This window comes from Cryptotermes secundus, unplaced genomic scaffold (genome assembly GCF_002891405.2).
Source record: "Cryptotermes secundus unplaced genomic scaffold, Csec_1.0 scaffold696, whole genome shotgun sequence".
NCBI classification, from domain to species: domain Eukaryota; kingdom Metazoa; phylum Arthropoda; class Insecta; order Blattodea; family Kalotermitidae; genus Cryptotermes; species Cryptotermes secundus.
Window position 1 is genome coordinate 353819 of NW_019734322.1, and position 15422 is coordinate 369240.

The 15422-nt window shown below is 38.0% G+C and overlaps 1 protein-coding gene across 1 annotated transcript; it reads right to left on the bottom strand.

The window, feature by feature from the left end:
- Positions 1–2146: 2146 nt before the first annotated feature.
- Positions 2147–11417, bottom strand: LOC111868636 (methionine adenosyltransferase 2 subunit beta). The gene is made up of 5 exons (XM_023859472.2): positions 11094–11417; positions 8747–8934; positions 6670–6822; positions 3128–3321; positions 2147–2517 (listed from the first exon to the last, which is right to left on the bottom strand). The coding sequence occupies exons 1-5, from the start codon at positions 11207–11209 to the stop codon at positions 2257–2259; spliced, it is 912 nt and encodes a 303-aa protein (XP_023715240.1). The 5' UTR covers positions 11210–11417; the 3' UTR covers positions 2147–2256.
- Between the last annotated feature and the right edge of the window lie 4005 nt (positions 11418–15422).

The following is a 15422-nucleotide window of genomic DNA, read 5'->3' on the forward strand; positions in this document are numbered from 1 at the left end:
ATGCGTTAAGACTACAGTTTCCAGTGGTTAAGCGCCAGCAAAATAATTTGCAGTAGAGGTACTTACTAATGTTCCTCCTGCTCAAATTTGATACATTAATTTATGTTGTTAACTCCTGTAGGAACACTTAACTCTTTCTCTAGTGTGTGTAATACTTATGACTCATGCAACCAAGAACCACACACTAATGCTAATCCATTAATCACCCACAAAAGGGCCATAATTTTTATCAGTCACTTTTTTTGTTTATTTATTAGCAATGTAAATATACTGTAACAGATCTGATCAAAGCAAAGCCAGGCAAAGAATCAGTACAGACTTTATGTATGCTGTAGTGCAGTGATACTGGGAGTGTGTGATTTAGTGAGACTTTTATAGTTCCTGTGTTATAGATCTGTTGCCAGGAAATGGATAGTGAAAATATTGTACAGGAATAGCCACTGTTGAGATCTGTTACCCTGCAATGACTACTGCAAGCAGATATGGAAGACTTTATTTTGTGTGCTATAATTACAGTAATCTTAAGTGTTATAGTTACTTGTAGTTATGACTAGTGAATATTCAATAAATTGATTCCCCAATCCAAACCCATGTCATCAGTCACTAATACATGAGACAATTCATTACAACTGAAGTAGTTTACAGTTTTATGTGGGAAACAAGACGTAATACAGTAGGCTTTATATTATACCTTCTAGAAATTCCAAAATTATTTATTAATTTAGTCTCTCTGAAGTTTACTGACTCTTGACTGTCTACATGTGCAAGTTCTGTGTAATGCCACTACACAAAAGGGAATGTTTCCAGAAATATCACACTCTCAAGCACTTCTAGGAGCACTGGTAAGTGTTCTCCAAAAATTTTAGTTCATAAAATTAATTAGGAGATTTTATATTCATTTTTAAAGTGAGCAGTGCACAAGTTACAGTAGTAGGTTTAAAAATGCTGGTCCCCAGGGTGATTTAAATATTTAAATCACCAGTCTGCGAAGTGTTAAGAACAGTGTGCTGAGTAACACACTTGGTCCTAAGAGGGAGGAAGTAACAGGAGGCTGGAGAAAATTGCATAATGAGGAGCTTCATACTATTAGGATGACCAAATTATGGACAATGAAATGAGTGAGGCATACAGCATGTGCAGGAGAGATAAGAAATGTAGAGTTTAATGGGTAGCTGGGATAGTGCAGTCAATATAGCAACTCGCTACAGGCTGGACAACTGAGAGGTCAGAGTTTGAGTCCTGGATGGGTCAAGAATTTTCACTTCTCCATATCGTCCAGACCAGCTCTGGGGTCCACCCAACCTTCTATACAATGGATACTGGGGACCTTTTCCATAGGGTAAAGCGCCCGGGGTGTGAAGCTGCTGACCACTCACCTCCAACTAGTGCCAAGGTCAAGAAAATGTGGATCTATACATCCACTCCCCCATACATCTTCATGGCATAGTGTTATTAGTTAAACAGAGGGACAACTTTACCTTTTTTTACCTTTACAAAGTTTAATGGCTGGAAATTAGAAAGGAAGAGACTGCTTGAAAGACCTAAGCACAGACAGGTAGATAATATTAAAAGTGATCTTAAAGAACTAGGGTGAGATATGGACACTTAGGATAGGGACCAGTAGCAGGCTCTCGTGAATGCAAACCTTTGGGTTCTATAAAAAGCTGGGAATTTTTTGACTAGCAGTGCTGTCAACTTCTCAAAAAGGATTTTGCTCCATGACTTTAATTTTCTGCTTAAGAAATTTGTTACAGTCAGTGGACTACATGGCATTACATCCCAGAAGATGAAACTCTCCACACAAAACATTGTACCAATTAGACCCTAACTGGTATCCATAATATACACTAAATTCCAATGACTTAAGACAAAAGTGATGAATCGTGATGGGGCCATCCGACCGCCTATCCAGTTTGGACAGTAGTTAAGTCAGCTGAAGTGTGAAGCTGACTGCTCATCTCTGTCAAGTCAAGGGGACCCTCCAGTGTGAACCAAGGTAAAGTAAGCCCAATTATGTGTTAGACCTCATGCATACAATTGTATAATGTCATGTGAGGTCACCAAAATGTGTCTGGGTGAATGAAACAGCCAGCTAGTGCTTCAATATGAAGTCCAGCACCCATCTTTTTCAAATACCAGTACTCAATTTCAGTACACAATTGACAGTTCTTTTATTTCTACTTCATACAATACCAAAAATAAACATGGAACTTGTATAACACAATCATCTAAATTTTTTATTTTCTCCTTGTTACATTACCTGATCCATGACTGTAGTGCAGACTTAATTCCAACATTAAATGGTGTGTGATATCCAATGCCCAGTTGCTCAAGTCGTGAGGTATCTAGAGTTGTGTCATAGGGGCGAGGTGTGGGTGTGGTAGCACTGGGAAGGTTGGAGTCTGGAGTCACATGAGAATATGGCAGATGGAATACTCTCGCAATCTGCACCAGCATGCCGTACTTCGTGAACACCTCTTTGCCACACCAGTGGAAAATGCCACATATATTTTCATCCTGAAAAAATGTACTGAAAAATTTAACTTCAGGGTTTGAATAAATATAACTCATTTTATGTGGATTTTTGTATGGATTTGCTGAGGCTCTTGGAAATGATATTGAATGATAAAATTATTGTGAACTGAACAGAATTGGAGAAAGCAATCTGATCAAAAACATGATTCACTGACAAAATAAGATATGCTGCAAGTGTTTTAAATGAAAATGCTCAAGAAAACAGGACCTAAAAGGGACAAAGTAGGTGAAGAATGAAGGATATTATGTGATAAGGGACTCTGTAATTTATACAGCTCCATTTACTGCTCTTTATGAGAGCAGATGCAAGTTACAACGGGATGAACATGTGACTTGGTTGATTACAAGAAATGCATATATAATTTTGGTTTCAAGAATTACCAATTTCAAAACTGAGAATGAGGTGTTAGGGAATTTAGAGAAACAGGTTCTGTAGAAGTGAACTGGATTGAATTAATTCAGGAGCATTTCTAGTGGCAGGCAGTATGCAAGTGGCTGTTCCACTACTTTGGAGAAACTTTTGTTAGAATATGCTCTTTTCAGACGAGGATGGGAAATGAAAATCTATAGTAAATCAATCCAAAAAGAATACCTCAAGTCTCTTCATTGCCATTTGCAAACATATATCAGCAATATCATCAACATGCGAAGGGCGGCGGAGTTCATAGTTTGAAATCTTGCACGGTTTGTCTGTCTGGAGGAGGCTGTTTAGGAGAACAGTTACTGCACTTTCAGCCACATATTCAACTGGACCATACAGGACTGGCACACGAAGCACAATATTGCCTGAAACAAGCAAAGAAAATGAAATACTTACAATTTGCACCATTACTTAACACTCAGATGGCAGAAATTATTTTCTGGCTCAGATGCTGGATGTGGGATCTTCTCACCTTCAGGAACCCATTTTATGTTAACATTGCATATAAATAAATAAATAAACAAATAAATGAAAATGCAATGCTTTCTGATTTATTTATTGGTTCGTTTATTGTTTTGAAATACAGCAATAATTACTACATAGAAAGCTTCTAGAACAAAGGCCTACAAATGACATAACATGCCCAATTCTGCTCTGTAGTATTGGAACCTTAGTATTAAGTTGGCATACATATTTCTTAACCTCTCATACTAAATAGTTTTAAATACTTTTTTTAACATTTCTAAGTATTTTTTAAATATTTTTTAATATTTCCATAATATATTCAACACTTTATAAATCTTAATATATGGTATACATTTTTATATCTTATCTTATTTTGTATCTTCTATTTTAATTGGAACATTTAACTTGAGGCAAATGTTATCTGTTAGTGTATAATATGACATGTTGCACTGGTATGGATCCATATCGGTAGTTCAGTAACTGTACATATTCCTACATATAACTGCCTGATGATGGTCTTGTACGACCAAAACATATAGCAGGAATAAAAAGTTGAATTGTAAAACATTAAAAGCAAGTATATTTGTTGTGTTGACAGTTAACCTAATTCCTACAGATTTACGGCAGGTAAAAGATCCTCATGTCTCTAGGAGACCTCTGAGCAAAATTAAGCAAAGTTTCCTGCCCAAGCAGTTTCCAATTCCTCTGGTAGATGGGGAAGTATCAGGGACCACTGCCAGTGAGGTGGCCGACCTCACTGGCAGGACGGGGCTGATAGCAAGCACCAGTACTGGAAGGGCATGGCGACTGGTAGAATATCAAAGGGGCACGCACAATAGACTACTAGTTGTGGTGCATGGGGAAACTCACCCCCTCCAAGAAAAATAATAATAATAATAACCTAATTCCTATATATTGTAACGTGTTTGGAATAGGCACTTCCATATTAACGCAATAACAATGAGCCGTTTTGTAGACAATACCAAAACAATGAACGCGTTTCCCCAGAGATGAACAACAGAAGGCCCGTTAAGTAACAACGGATGAGACGAAACACGTTAACAGTACATAAGGAGCATTCCCAAAGCAACAGATTGCCGAACATGTGAGATCAAACCTTGGCGAGGGGTGTCCTCTACTGAGTCCACAGAACACCTACATCAGCCGAGAGCTACAGACAGCAAGAATACAGTTGGAACCTAGTCGCCATACGATACAGACAGAAGACAGTTGAGATCCAGCCATGGCCAAGGATAGTTGAGACGTCGCATTGAAGTAATAGGCCAGAAGTCAAGTGACACTACAAGTGATAACAACTGTACGGTGTGTAAGAGTGAATGTTCAATAAAGATTCACTAAATCCGAGACCCACGTAAAGTTATTTGTCACGTGACATACCCAACACATGACAATATATCTGGAACACACAACAGGATGCAACAAATGAAGACAGAACCTTAGGCAGTCACCAATTGTGAGCTGTTAAGTGATTGTAACTGAGTGTAATTGTAAAGCAGCACCAATAAATCCAGTCCTCCGATCCAGGACCCATTATTAGTCACACATACCCCCTACACATGACAGTATCAAAATGGCCAACTAACAATATGCACACACCTCTCATACCGAATTTCACCAAATTCTATTAAGTGTTTATGTTATACATGGTCACCATTATTATTATTATTATTATTATTCTTAGTGGGGTGAGACTGAGTCCACTTGGTACTGTGGCTACTACTGACCTATTGTACCAGCCCCAGATGATAGATGATAGTGATTGTGGAGCAACTGGTGGAATGAAGATTGGCAAGGGAAAGAGAAGTACTTGGAAAAAAACCTGCCCCAGCACCACTTTGTCCACCATAAACCCCACATGACTAGACCTGGGATCAAACTACAGTCACTACATTAGAGTGCTTCCCCAGTGACACTAGGTGGTGTTGCAAATAGAAGCAGAATAGACTGTGGAAAAATAAAGTTTGCTCAAGCAAGTTAAGTTGTCTCTTCAGAAGTGGCCAAGATACTTGATTTATCCAGTACAACATTATTCAAGTCCTCTAAAATTGGAGTAAAGAAACTTGCAAAGGATGTTATGATCTTTCTGCTCTAATGGAGAAATAAAGCAAAAATCTGCAACATCTTCTAAAGTGAGTGTTTTAACTGATGATGCAGTACAGACAAACCAGATGTGTCCAAGAAATTATTTTGCCACTGTATATACCAATGACTGGCTCACTCAATATATCACTACACATAAAGGTGACAGTATAGAACTGAACACGCTCTTACTGACATAGCTAACAAGAACCTCCTTCAGTATAATGAAAAAAAGAAGGGTGCAGTTTAACTGTATGCATATTGGTTAATGTCAACTGATTTGATCATTATGTTTGTAAGTTTACTTCGTTTACTATCTCATAATACAGTCCTTTGTGTTGGGAAAAGGTTCAGCTTCCCAAATATAATCTTTTTTATTGTTCTTTGGGAAAGATATGTACAAAAGTTGTAACTGTCAGATTACTGAAAATGCATGTATGAACTTTGGACCATCAGACTCCCTGAGAAAAACTACTGTTGAACACCAAATTGTATGTCTCTGACTTTTTAAACAACAGCTATATGTACATATTTGTGAAGAAGAGCTGAATACATGCTAAACAGTGCCCAAGTTCATCAATTAAGATCAAGGATTTATTAAAAATAAAATACTGATATTCTGGGGAACCTTTTACTTTGTAGATATCCACTTGCAAATCAAAAATCATGAAAATTGATGATGACATGGTTGACATCATTGTTTATAAACTGAATGAAATAATGACACTGACTCTGCATCTGCAATGAATTAATATCACGATCACAGAGGATTACAAATTCACTATGAAAACATTTGTCATTCAGCATAGTGATGGGCTACAGGCTAGATCGCCCAGATTCAATTCCTAGCGATGAAAGATTCTTCTCTTCTCCGGAGCATCCAGACTGACTGGGGCCTATTCAGCCTCCCATCCAATAGGTACCAGAGGCTCTTTCCCTGGAGGTGAAGCAACAGAGGTGTGAAGCTGATCACTCATCTCCATCTAGCACTGAGGTCAAGAAAGGTGGAGCTATACCTCCACTCCATCATGTCTTCATGGCACAGTGCTTAACTAATTAAGCACAGGGACAACTTTACCTTTTACCTCATACACTGAAGAATGCTTTTCCACTCTTGTTCTTTACTGAACTAAATTAGCAGTAATTACCTTTGCCAAATGCGAGTGTAACCTCTTCCCCATTCAACTTGGTTTTCCCATACAGGTTGAGAGGATTTGGCACTGCATCCACAGCATATGGTGGGGACTTGCCATCAAACACATAATCCGTGCTGATGTATAGCATTGGCACTTGAATACAATCTGCAATATGTGGAGAAAAATTCATCACAGGACTGCACATTTTTGACATGCCCTATGGTAATAGAATTCAAAGATTCAGCACCACTAATACAGAAGCATGCCACTGGATACAACCCTAAGCCACTTCAGTCAAGTTCATATCCTCACAACTTGATTCTCTATGATGCAACTGGTCTCTTCCTTAGAAATTTAATTTTAGATGCATTTGTTACTAACAGTATACATGTAACAGTATGTCTACATTGGACCAATGCACAGTGTAGAACACACCGAACGTATATACGCCCAGACAAGAAACACATATGCCATAGTGAATGATTATATAAGATACATATCGTGCAAATAGCATACCAATATAACACACACTTACCAACCCGTACATCATAGAAACTTGACTCTGGGCTCCACACCCAGGCTTACTACATAGAAAGCTTCTACAACAAAGACCTACAAACAACATATGCCCAATTTTCCACACAGTAGCAGTGGAACCTTATCTTAACCTACCATACAAAAAAAACCCTTTAATAATTTTTAAAGTACTTTTAATATTTTAATAACATATTCAACACATTACAAATCTTGATATATGGTATACCTTTATATTTATCTTTTATCTTTATTCTTATTTATGTATTTGCTACTTTAATTATAACACCAACTTGAGGCAAAAGTTTTATGTTAGTATATAATGTGACACATTGCACTGATATGGATCCGTATCAGTAGTTCAATAACTCTATGTATTCCTATATATAATTGCCTGATGAAGGTCTTGTTTGACCAAAACATGTAGCAGGAATAAAGATCGAATATTAAAACCGAGTATATTTGTTGTTTAGATGGTTGACATAATTTCTATATATATCTGGAATACACAACAGGATGCAACCAATAAAGATTATATATCCTATCTCATTCTTCTTAATTTAAACCACCTAATATCAGATGAAGAGCACAAGTTCTGAATCCCTCATAAAATTTTCTGTCATCCTGTTACATTCTCTGTAATATGTTCCCATTACATTGCACATAAAATAATTTGCATATGCTTCAGGGTACTGGTATGCTCAAGTGTTATAGGTAGGATTACCAAATCCCATGGTGTAATGGTTAGCATTTCTGGTTCATATTGTGACATGTTTGTATTGTCCAGTTCATACTAATGGCTTGACAAACATGCATCTGCAGCAACATAAGAACGCAATGATAGAAGCCATTGTTAAAGGTGGTGTTTCCTATGCTTTCTGTGCTGAGGTTATATACTGAGAACCTTTGGGCAAGATAGAATAGTTGCAAGCAAGTTGCCAGGCAGTGAGGACAGGAGCCACTGAGCATGGAAGCAGCAAAAAGAATCTGCATTGACAGAAGTCACTACCAAGCAATGGCTATGTGAAGACACAGAGAACTGGGAACATGTTGTACTGAATCACAAAGTGTGTCAATTACCAATGGAGCCATAGCCTAGTAACAGCTAGTGAAAAACTGAGAATTAGTGTGCGCTGTTGTGAGATGTCGAGTATGTCAATTAGTGACAGCATTATAATTATTTGTAGTTACAAGTTACAAGAGTCCAATTAAATCAATTATCAATTTAAATCCCATGTCTAATCACTAAATCTTGACATTATTCAAAAGATTCTGGACATGTTGACTATGCTCATTTATGTTCTTTGTGGTTTTCCTTATTCTCTCTAGACAGAAGTTGGAATAGTACTAGAAAACAGGCCACCACCACCTCCTCCTATATTGTTTCCACTTCATTATTCAAATCAATGTAATATTTGATGCCATAGAACTTATACAATTGAAAATGTGTTGTTAACTATGCCAAGAATGAAATTCAGAAAGGATTGAGGCAACAAGCATAAAAATCATCTTTTCAAAATTTGTCATATTTCAATAGTAAAAAATGTATTCATACCAACAACTTGTGCAAGGTATCTTGAAGCATTAATATTGATATTTTCAGCACCTTCAGGGTCCAAGTCAACTTTTTCTGGGAACCGTTGGGCAGCACAATGGATTAAAAAACTTGGTTTAAATTGAATGACTGCCTTTTTGACTTCATTTTCATCGGTTAAGTCCAACTTATGTAAGCCCTCAGCAACTCTGGAAGAGAAATAATGAGATAATAATGAAATAATGGTCAGTAAAACCTGGCCATAAAGGAATTCCTGTGGAAACTGAATCTTTTTTTCAATTTTGACAGGTTTCCACTTCACACTGGTGATTACTCATACAAGTAGATAAAAAATATTTTGATTTACAACCTTATATACTTGTATTTATTATGATCTATATCACAAGTCAGAAATTATGTATGTATACATGTGCACTATGATGTTAATGATAGTATAATTTTCACTTTTATTTCTTCATTTCTTTCTTCTTATTTTTCCAGTAGCCAACTGTATTCTACGCATACTTTCTTGATAGATGGACTTTTTTTTCTATTTATGACAGGAATTTTCCTTCTCAGGTAAATTTTGGAAAGCACAGTATGCAGCAAAATTATGAGGGTAGTTTGTTGACCTGGACTTTAATACTTTCCAAAAGATGTCAACACACCAGAATAACAAAACTCTCACCATGGCAGATGGTAGAAAAACTGCTCTCACTTCTTGACATGTGATCCTGGCCCCCTTTCTCTGCACATTACAGGTGGTATAAGATCACACACCCTTTCACTCCAAATGTCAACTAGAACTGTGTCAGCAAGTTTCTAGTGGAAGATAAAGTGAAACCAACTGAAATTTTATACAGGCTAAGTGGAAAGTATGGAGTCTATCAGTGTGTATGATTGGTGTCACAAATTTTCTGAAGGCCATGAAGAAGCCATTAACTAATCAAATGCTTACATTCAGCTGACAACCAGCACAGATGTCAATAGTCATTGTGTCAAAGAGCTAATTTTGGAAAACATGTAATTATTTTGTGATGCTGCATCCAAAACATGCATATGTGTTGGAAGTGTAGAACAATTATCACGATTATGTATTTTGAAGAAAGTGTACACATAGAGGAGATATCTAATTTGATTATGTTCTTCTGCATTAAGTAAGGAAAAGGGTTCAAGGAGATTAGAATGGATTTAATTTAGATTAGTAAGATGCAGGAATGGGGTGCCAAGATAGCACAGTCGGTATAATGACTGAATATGGTCTGGACAACAAAAGAGAGTTCAAGTTCCAGTAGAGTCAAGAATTTTCTCTTTTACACATCGCCCAGATCAGCTCTGGGCCCACTCAGCCTTCTGTCTAAAGGGTACCAGGGATTCTTTCATGGGGGGGGTCCCCTAAAATGCCATGTTCCATAACATGTTTTTACAACACCACTACTGATTTGATTTTAACTGTACCCAGCATAAAATCAATGTACATGGAAAAATCATATCTATCTGCACATTTCATCTTTATATTTCATACCAGATTTTGACAAAGTTTGGTATTCAGGGGTCTACACTAAAAGTTTAATTAAGTCCTCTGGCTTGATCTCCTTCAAAATTAATACTGAAACAATCCTTCTGACATGCAGCCCACTGTAATGTTTGTACCCACACAAGATAACACAGAGATATACAGAATCTGAACCTTCAATTCAAGTATCTGAAGTCCAAAATCACACAACTTCTGCTACCTGATAAAATACATAATATGACAAAATTAAAATGTACAGTGCATTCGGGATCAGTGCACATGACTCAAAAAGACTTAAGCAAATGAGCATTCTGGAATATCAGTAATGCTCTGGACTTGTATTTGGGAGATGCTTGGTTCGTATATCAGCCAGGACACTGGCTGTCCTAATTCTACGTTATTTTCCCCAGTCATTCCATGAAAATACTGAAATTGTACCTCGATTGGGCCACAACCGATTCCCTCAAAATCCTTCCTAATTTATTGCTATTCATCATCCTACTATTCGACGCTACATAGTGTAAACAATAAGGCGTTGTAAAATAAAACATGAATGTAGCTGAATACATGGTTCTTTCACCCGTAATATAACGTCGTACAGTCGGATGAATATCAACTGATGTTTCGGAGGAACATGTCTCCTCCATCTTCATGGTCGGAAAATAAGGATGAAACCAGTGTGAAAGCCGGTGGCAAGGGGGCAACACAGCGTTATATTGAACAAGACGAACTCTTCATAACCACCGCTATAAGTTTCAAACCCTACATAACTAAATAATATCAAAAAAAAATTGAAAATTATATACGCCATCAGCTAAAGAGTATCAAAAACTGTCAATGTTCGGTACGTACCTAGTATACGCTGTACCATAAATTACCCAACCTTCGGTGATGAATTTTTTATATATTGCTCTTCCTAAGAGACCTGATGCTCCTGTCAGAAACAAATGTTTATCTCTTGTTGCCATCTTAATACACACATTCGTTCTGCCGCAGTGATCGCTACTGAAACTACGGGACCCAGCTGACTGCAACTGACGGCTAGTAACAGGGAGCACGGGGAGCACCGAGGGCACCGAAAATCGTACAGATGCATTACAGGAAACCGGTTAAGAGTGAGCAAGAGCAACCTCGTGGAAATCTTCGTTCTTGTAAGATTTGAGGTTACCTACTTACTTGGAGCTGACGCAGACTTAGCTAACTAAATACAATATAACCATCAGCTCCGAGAGCACGATCGGTAAAATGGCATGCTATCGTACCACCTCCCTTTCCATCCTCCTCCCTCCCTAACCTAGGTTCACAGTAAAAGCAATAAATAATTTAGCAATTCTGACCGTTTGTACTTCAGAGGCTCTTACACCGTTTTCTNCACTCATATCCTTTGAAAGGGATATCAGCGATACTGAACCCAGTTCCAAAAAAAATTCCTTGCTGATAAAAGGCAGGATGAACTCCGACCGTTTCCTGAAAGCTGATTTCTAATATACTGAAACAAAAGAATCTTCTGCAAAGCGGGGAAGAGATGTAGCTCAAGTTCACAATAGGTTTCTTGTATGTAATCCATGAAGGTAGATGATGTTGTCAACAACATACTCATTACCAAAGCTCTGTGACAAGTGCATGTGAATACAAGGTAATTTCTATTGCTGCACTGCAGTTGCTTGTCACCAGTGTTACTTTCTCCAAATTATGAAACACCTAATGATGCTCATGTAGCTAGGTGCCACATATTCTCCCAGTAATTCAATAGCCGCTCTCTGCCAACTTCCACGAGTTAGTATAACCATGACATTACGATGTTACAAGGCAAAATGAAGCATTACTTTCCTAATGACTTACTGATGCGTCAGTATCTTAATCTTCCTCTTTGTGGCCCTTTGCCTGGCTGCATGAGTCATCAACTTCTTCATTCGCTTACACCACCAAGGAAAGTAAATTCCTGTCTTGCATGCATCACAGCTGACACCTCAAAGTATATGTCTGGCAATGGAACCACTGATATCAGCTATTGAGAACACTTCCATGTCACCAGCAAGTACTGCAGCACCTATGTCCTTCTGTACTTGCTGAGCAACATGTAAACTCTTGGGAACATCATCAGGGGATTCCTTGCTATGACTTGTGGAAGGATTTCGTGAAGCAGCATCAGGTGCCCTGAACAATGACTTTAGGTTATCCAGAAGCTAAGTACCATCGTCCACACAATTAGTTTCACATAGACCTGTAGATAGACCATTGATGATGGTAGTCTTCAGGGTATCTACAAATTGACCCACAGATGGGTTATTGTTCGAGCCACAGTAGAAACAAATAGCCCCAGTTGTGTTCTCAAGGGGATCCTGATTCTGGTTTCAGGTGTGAAGGTACACATATATCCTACTTGAAACCTGCCTCTTTCATTGTTCTCCACATGTGCCAGGCAGCAGAAATGTCAATTAGCCACCCAGTCTGTGAAGAAGGATGATGAAAAGCAGGTTTACCACCTTTAGGAAGATCCAACTACTTATAACCATACTTGCCTTCTTCCAGTGCTCTCCAGATAATAAAAACACAAGGAAACACAGTTATACTGGTCACATCTTGATGGACAGGAAAGAGCACTCTGATATATTCATTTCAATATGATGACAATAAAGTGAATATAAATTGTGAAGTGGGCACAGTCTTTTCACATTATCCTATATGCACATATGTCAGCCTACCTATGTCTGTCCATCTGTGGGTGTATGCAAATACAGTAAGTAGGAGAAACTGCATATATGGTAACCCCACCACATGTTAGACCTGGCATATTCAGCACCCTTAGGATCGGATCAGATCAGACACAGACCAAAAAACAGTGATGGTCACTATATTACAGCACCAAGACACCAAAATAAGCCACTGTAACAGAATGTTACTGTTATATAATTTTAAGTTACTGGTACAAAAATAGTGCAAAAGAGACAAATTAGATGAGACCATAATAAAATAGAGAGAAGATACTGCATGGATTTGGATGTGCACACACACATTCATGTGTAAGGTAGCAGGTGTTGGGTACCAGATTGCCACTGGCCTGAAACGCTAGAGAATATCATTTTGAGCAATTCATATGCTAATGCTTCTTTTCGTTGGGAATTAAAGATAACAGTCCACAGTGAATACACCCTTTGTTAGTAGGTTGGTACTTGCATGCACTACATTGTTTAGTCCCAGCATACAAATGTTGCGTTCTGCAGTTCTGCATGCTGCATATGACACATTTAATTAAATATATTAACAGAAATCCAAAGTCACTCCCAGAAGTGACATACTTTTACAACACTACCAAATTCTAACAGCAGCAAACCTGATTCTAAGGGTGCCTAGCTGAGATCCTATATGTCAGTTTGTCTCCTGGTAATACCCCTGAGATCGAAGACTTTTGCAACCAACTAAGTAGCAGCTAGAGCCAGTCGTTGAGATGACAGGTAGTGAAGTTAGGACTGAGAACAGGGTTGAGTATAGCAAACTGATAACTTTATACCTCCACAAGTAAAATATTTGATTTTGCATAGTGATGGATGTTGAGAGTCAAAACAAAGATACCACCCTGTCACATATACTGCTGAGCTCTCTAACAATACAGATTGATTATAAAATGTTTACTCTTGGATATAGCGTGAACAGTTGTGACCAAGACTTTGCAGCGATTAAAGCTAAATGTTTTCACTATAAGATCATTGTACCCAGCCAATGTATTGAAATTATTAAAAATGCAAAAAGAGAAAGCCAAAATTTAAGGTCACAGACAACTGGTTCACTAGAAAAATATGTCATTAATAAAAAAGACTTGCAGATGGCAAGAAATCTGAATGGCTTGGCTTGAAAAAGAAAACTGAGTACCGAAAATGAAGCAAACCCATAATGAGAGTTATCCACTTTCAGTTCTAGACCTGAATCAGTAAGGGGAAGACACCAGGATTTTAGAAACACAGAGCTACCACTCATACCCAAATGGGAGGACACTGACAAAAGAGAAGCTTGAATATTTATCGGATCTGTGTCAGCATATTCCACAAGTTTGCCATCCCTTTTACAAAAAACATAAGGGTAGTTACAGCGTTGAAGACACTGATCTTCTAGTGGACTCTGACCCACATGATGAATGGTATTCTCTTGTCCAGCATGTGGAACATGTCATCAGCCTTCTGGTGATTAAGTTGCAGATTCTGTACCCAAGAGATAACTTTTTGAACAATGACAAACATGATGAAAAGTACCAATAATTCATAATGCATATAGGATATTGGTGGGAAAGACATAAGGAAAGAGAGCACTAGGAAAGCCAAGACATAGGTGAGTGGTTAATATTAAAATGGAGCTTAGAGATAGGATGGTGTGGTATGGACTGGATTGATCTGGCGTAGGATACACACCAGTGGATGGCTATTGTAAACATCATAATGAACATTCAGGTTCTATACAATGTTGAAAACTTCTTGAATAGCTGAACAACTGGTGGCTTCTCAAGAAGGGCTCAGATCCATGGAGCTAATTACTTAGTTTTAATATTCAAAACTGTCACAAGTTCCTTCAATCATTTTATAACTACTACTTATATTTAATAACATATGTGAAGTAATTCCTTTATAATGTTTGCTTTGATGCCTGATGATGGCCAACAGTGGTCATGTAAGGCAAAATGACTTTACTTATTTAATTATAACATTAATTATGCTCAGCTGGTCACAGCAGCCAAGCGGTCTGAGGCATGAACTGTCTTCGCTCACTCGAAAGCCAGTATCGTGGGTTCAAATCCCACTCAGGGCATGGATCTTTGGAGTGTGTATGCATTTTTCTGTTTGTGCTGTCCCGTGTTTAGGTAGCGGCATTGCAATGGGCCAATCACTCATCCAGGGAATCCTACCAACTATGAAATGATTAAAAAAATAAAAGAAAACCTCGACACCAGTATAAGGGTATAAGAGGAACAAATGCGAAAAAAATTACACTCAGTGGATTTCTACTATTTTAAGTGTAGAAAAACCTAAGTTACCAAAAGGAGAATTAGATTAAAGGATTTTAATCAGAATTCTGACTCAGAAGAGGGGGTTAAGGCCCCATCTACACGAGCGCACGAAGTATGTCTGTTGAAACAAATGTACTTTATGACGGACGCTGCTGAGGACACCACACAGTTGCAGAATGCGGTGC

Bases quoted from the DNA above. Each gene is read 5' to 3' on its own strand.
- LOC111868636 (XM_023859472.2), bottom strand. From the start codon at position 11,209: ATGGCAACAAGAGATAAACATTTGTTTCTGACAGGAGCATCAGGTCTC. The intron at 6,823-8,746 runs GTATGAATACAT...CACATATTGCAG, and splicing joins ATACCTTGCACAAGTTGTTG to ATTGTATTCAAGTGCCAATG. The intron at 3,322-6,669 runs GTAATTACTGCT...TGCTTGTTTCAG, and splicing joins TACACTCGCATTTGGCAAAG to GCAATATTGTGCTTCGTGTG.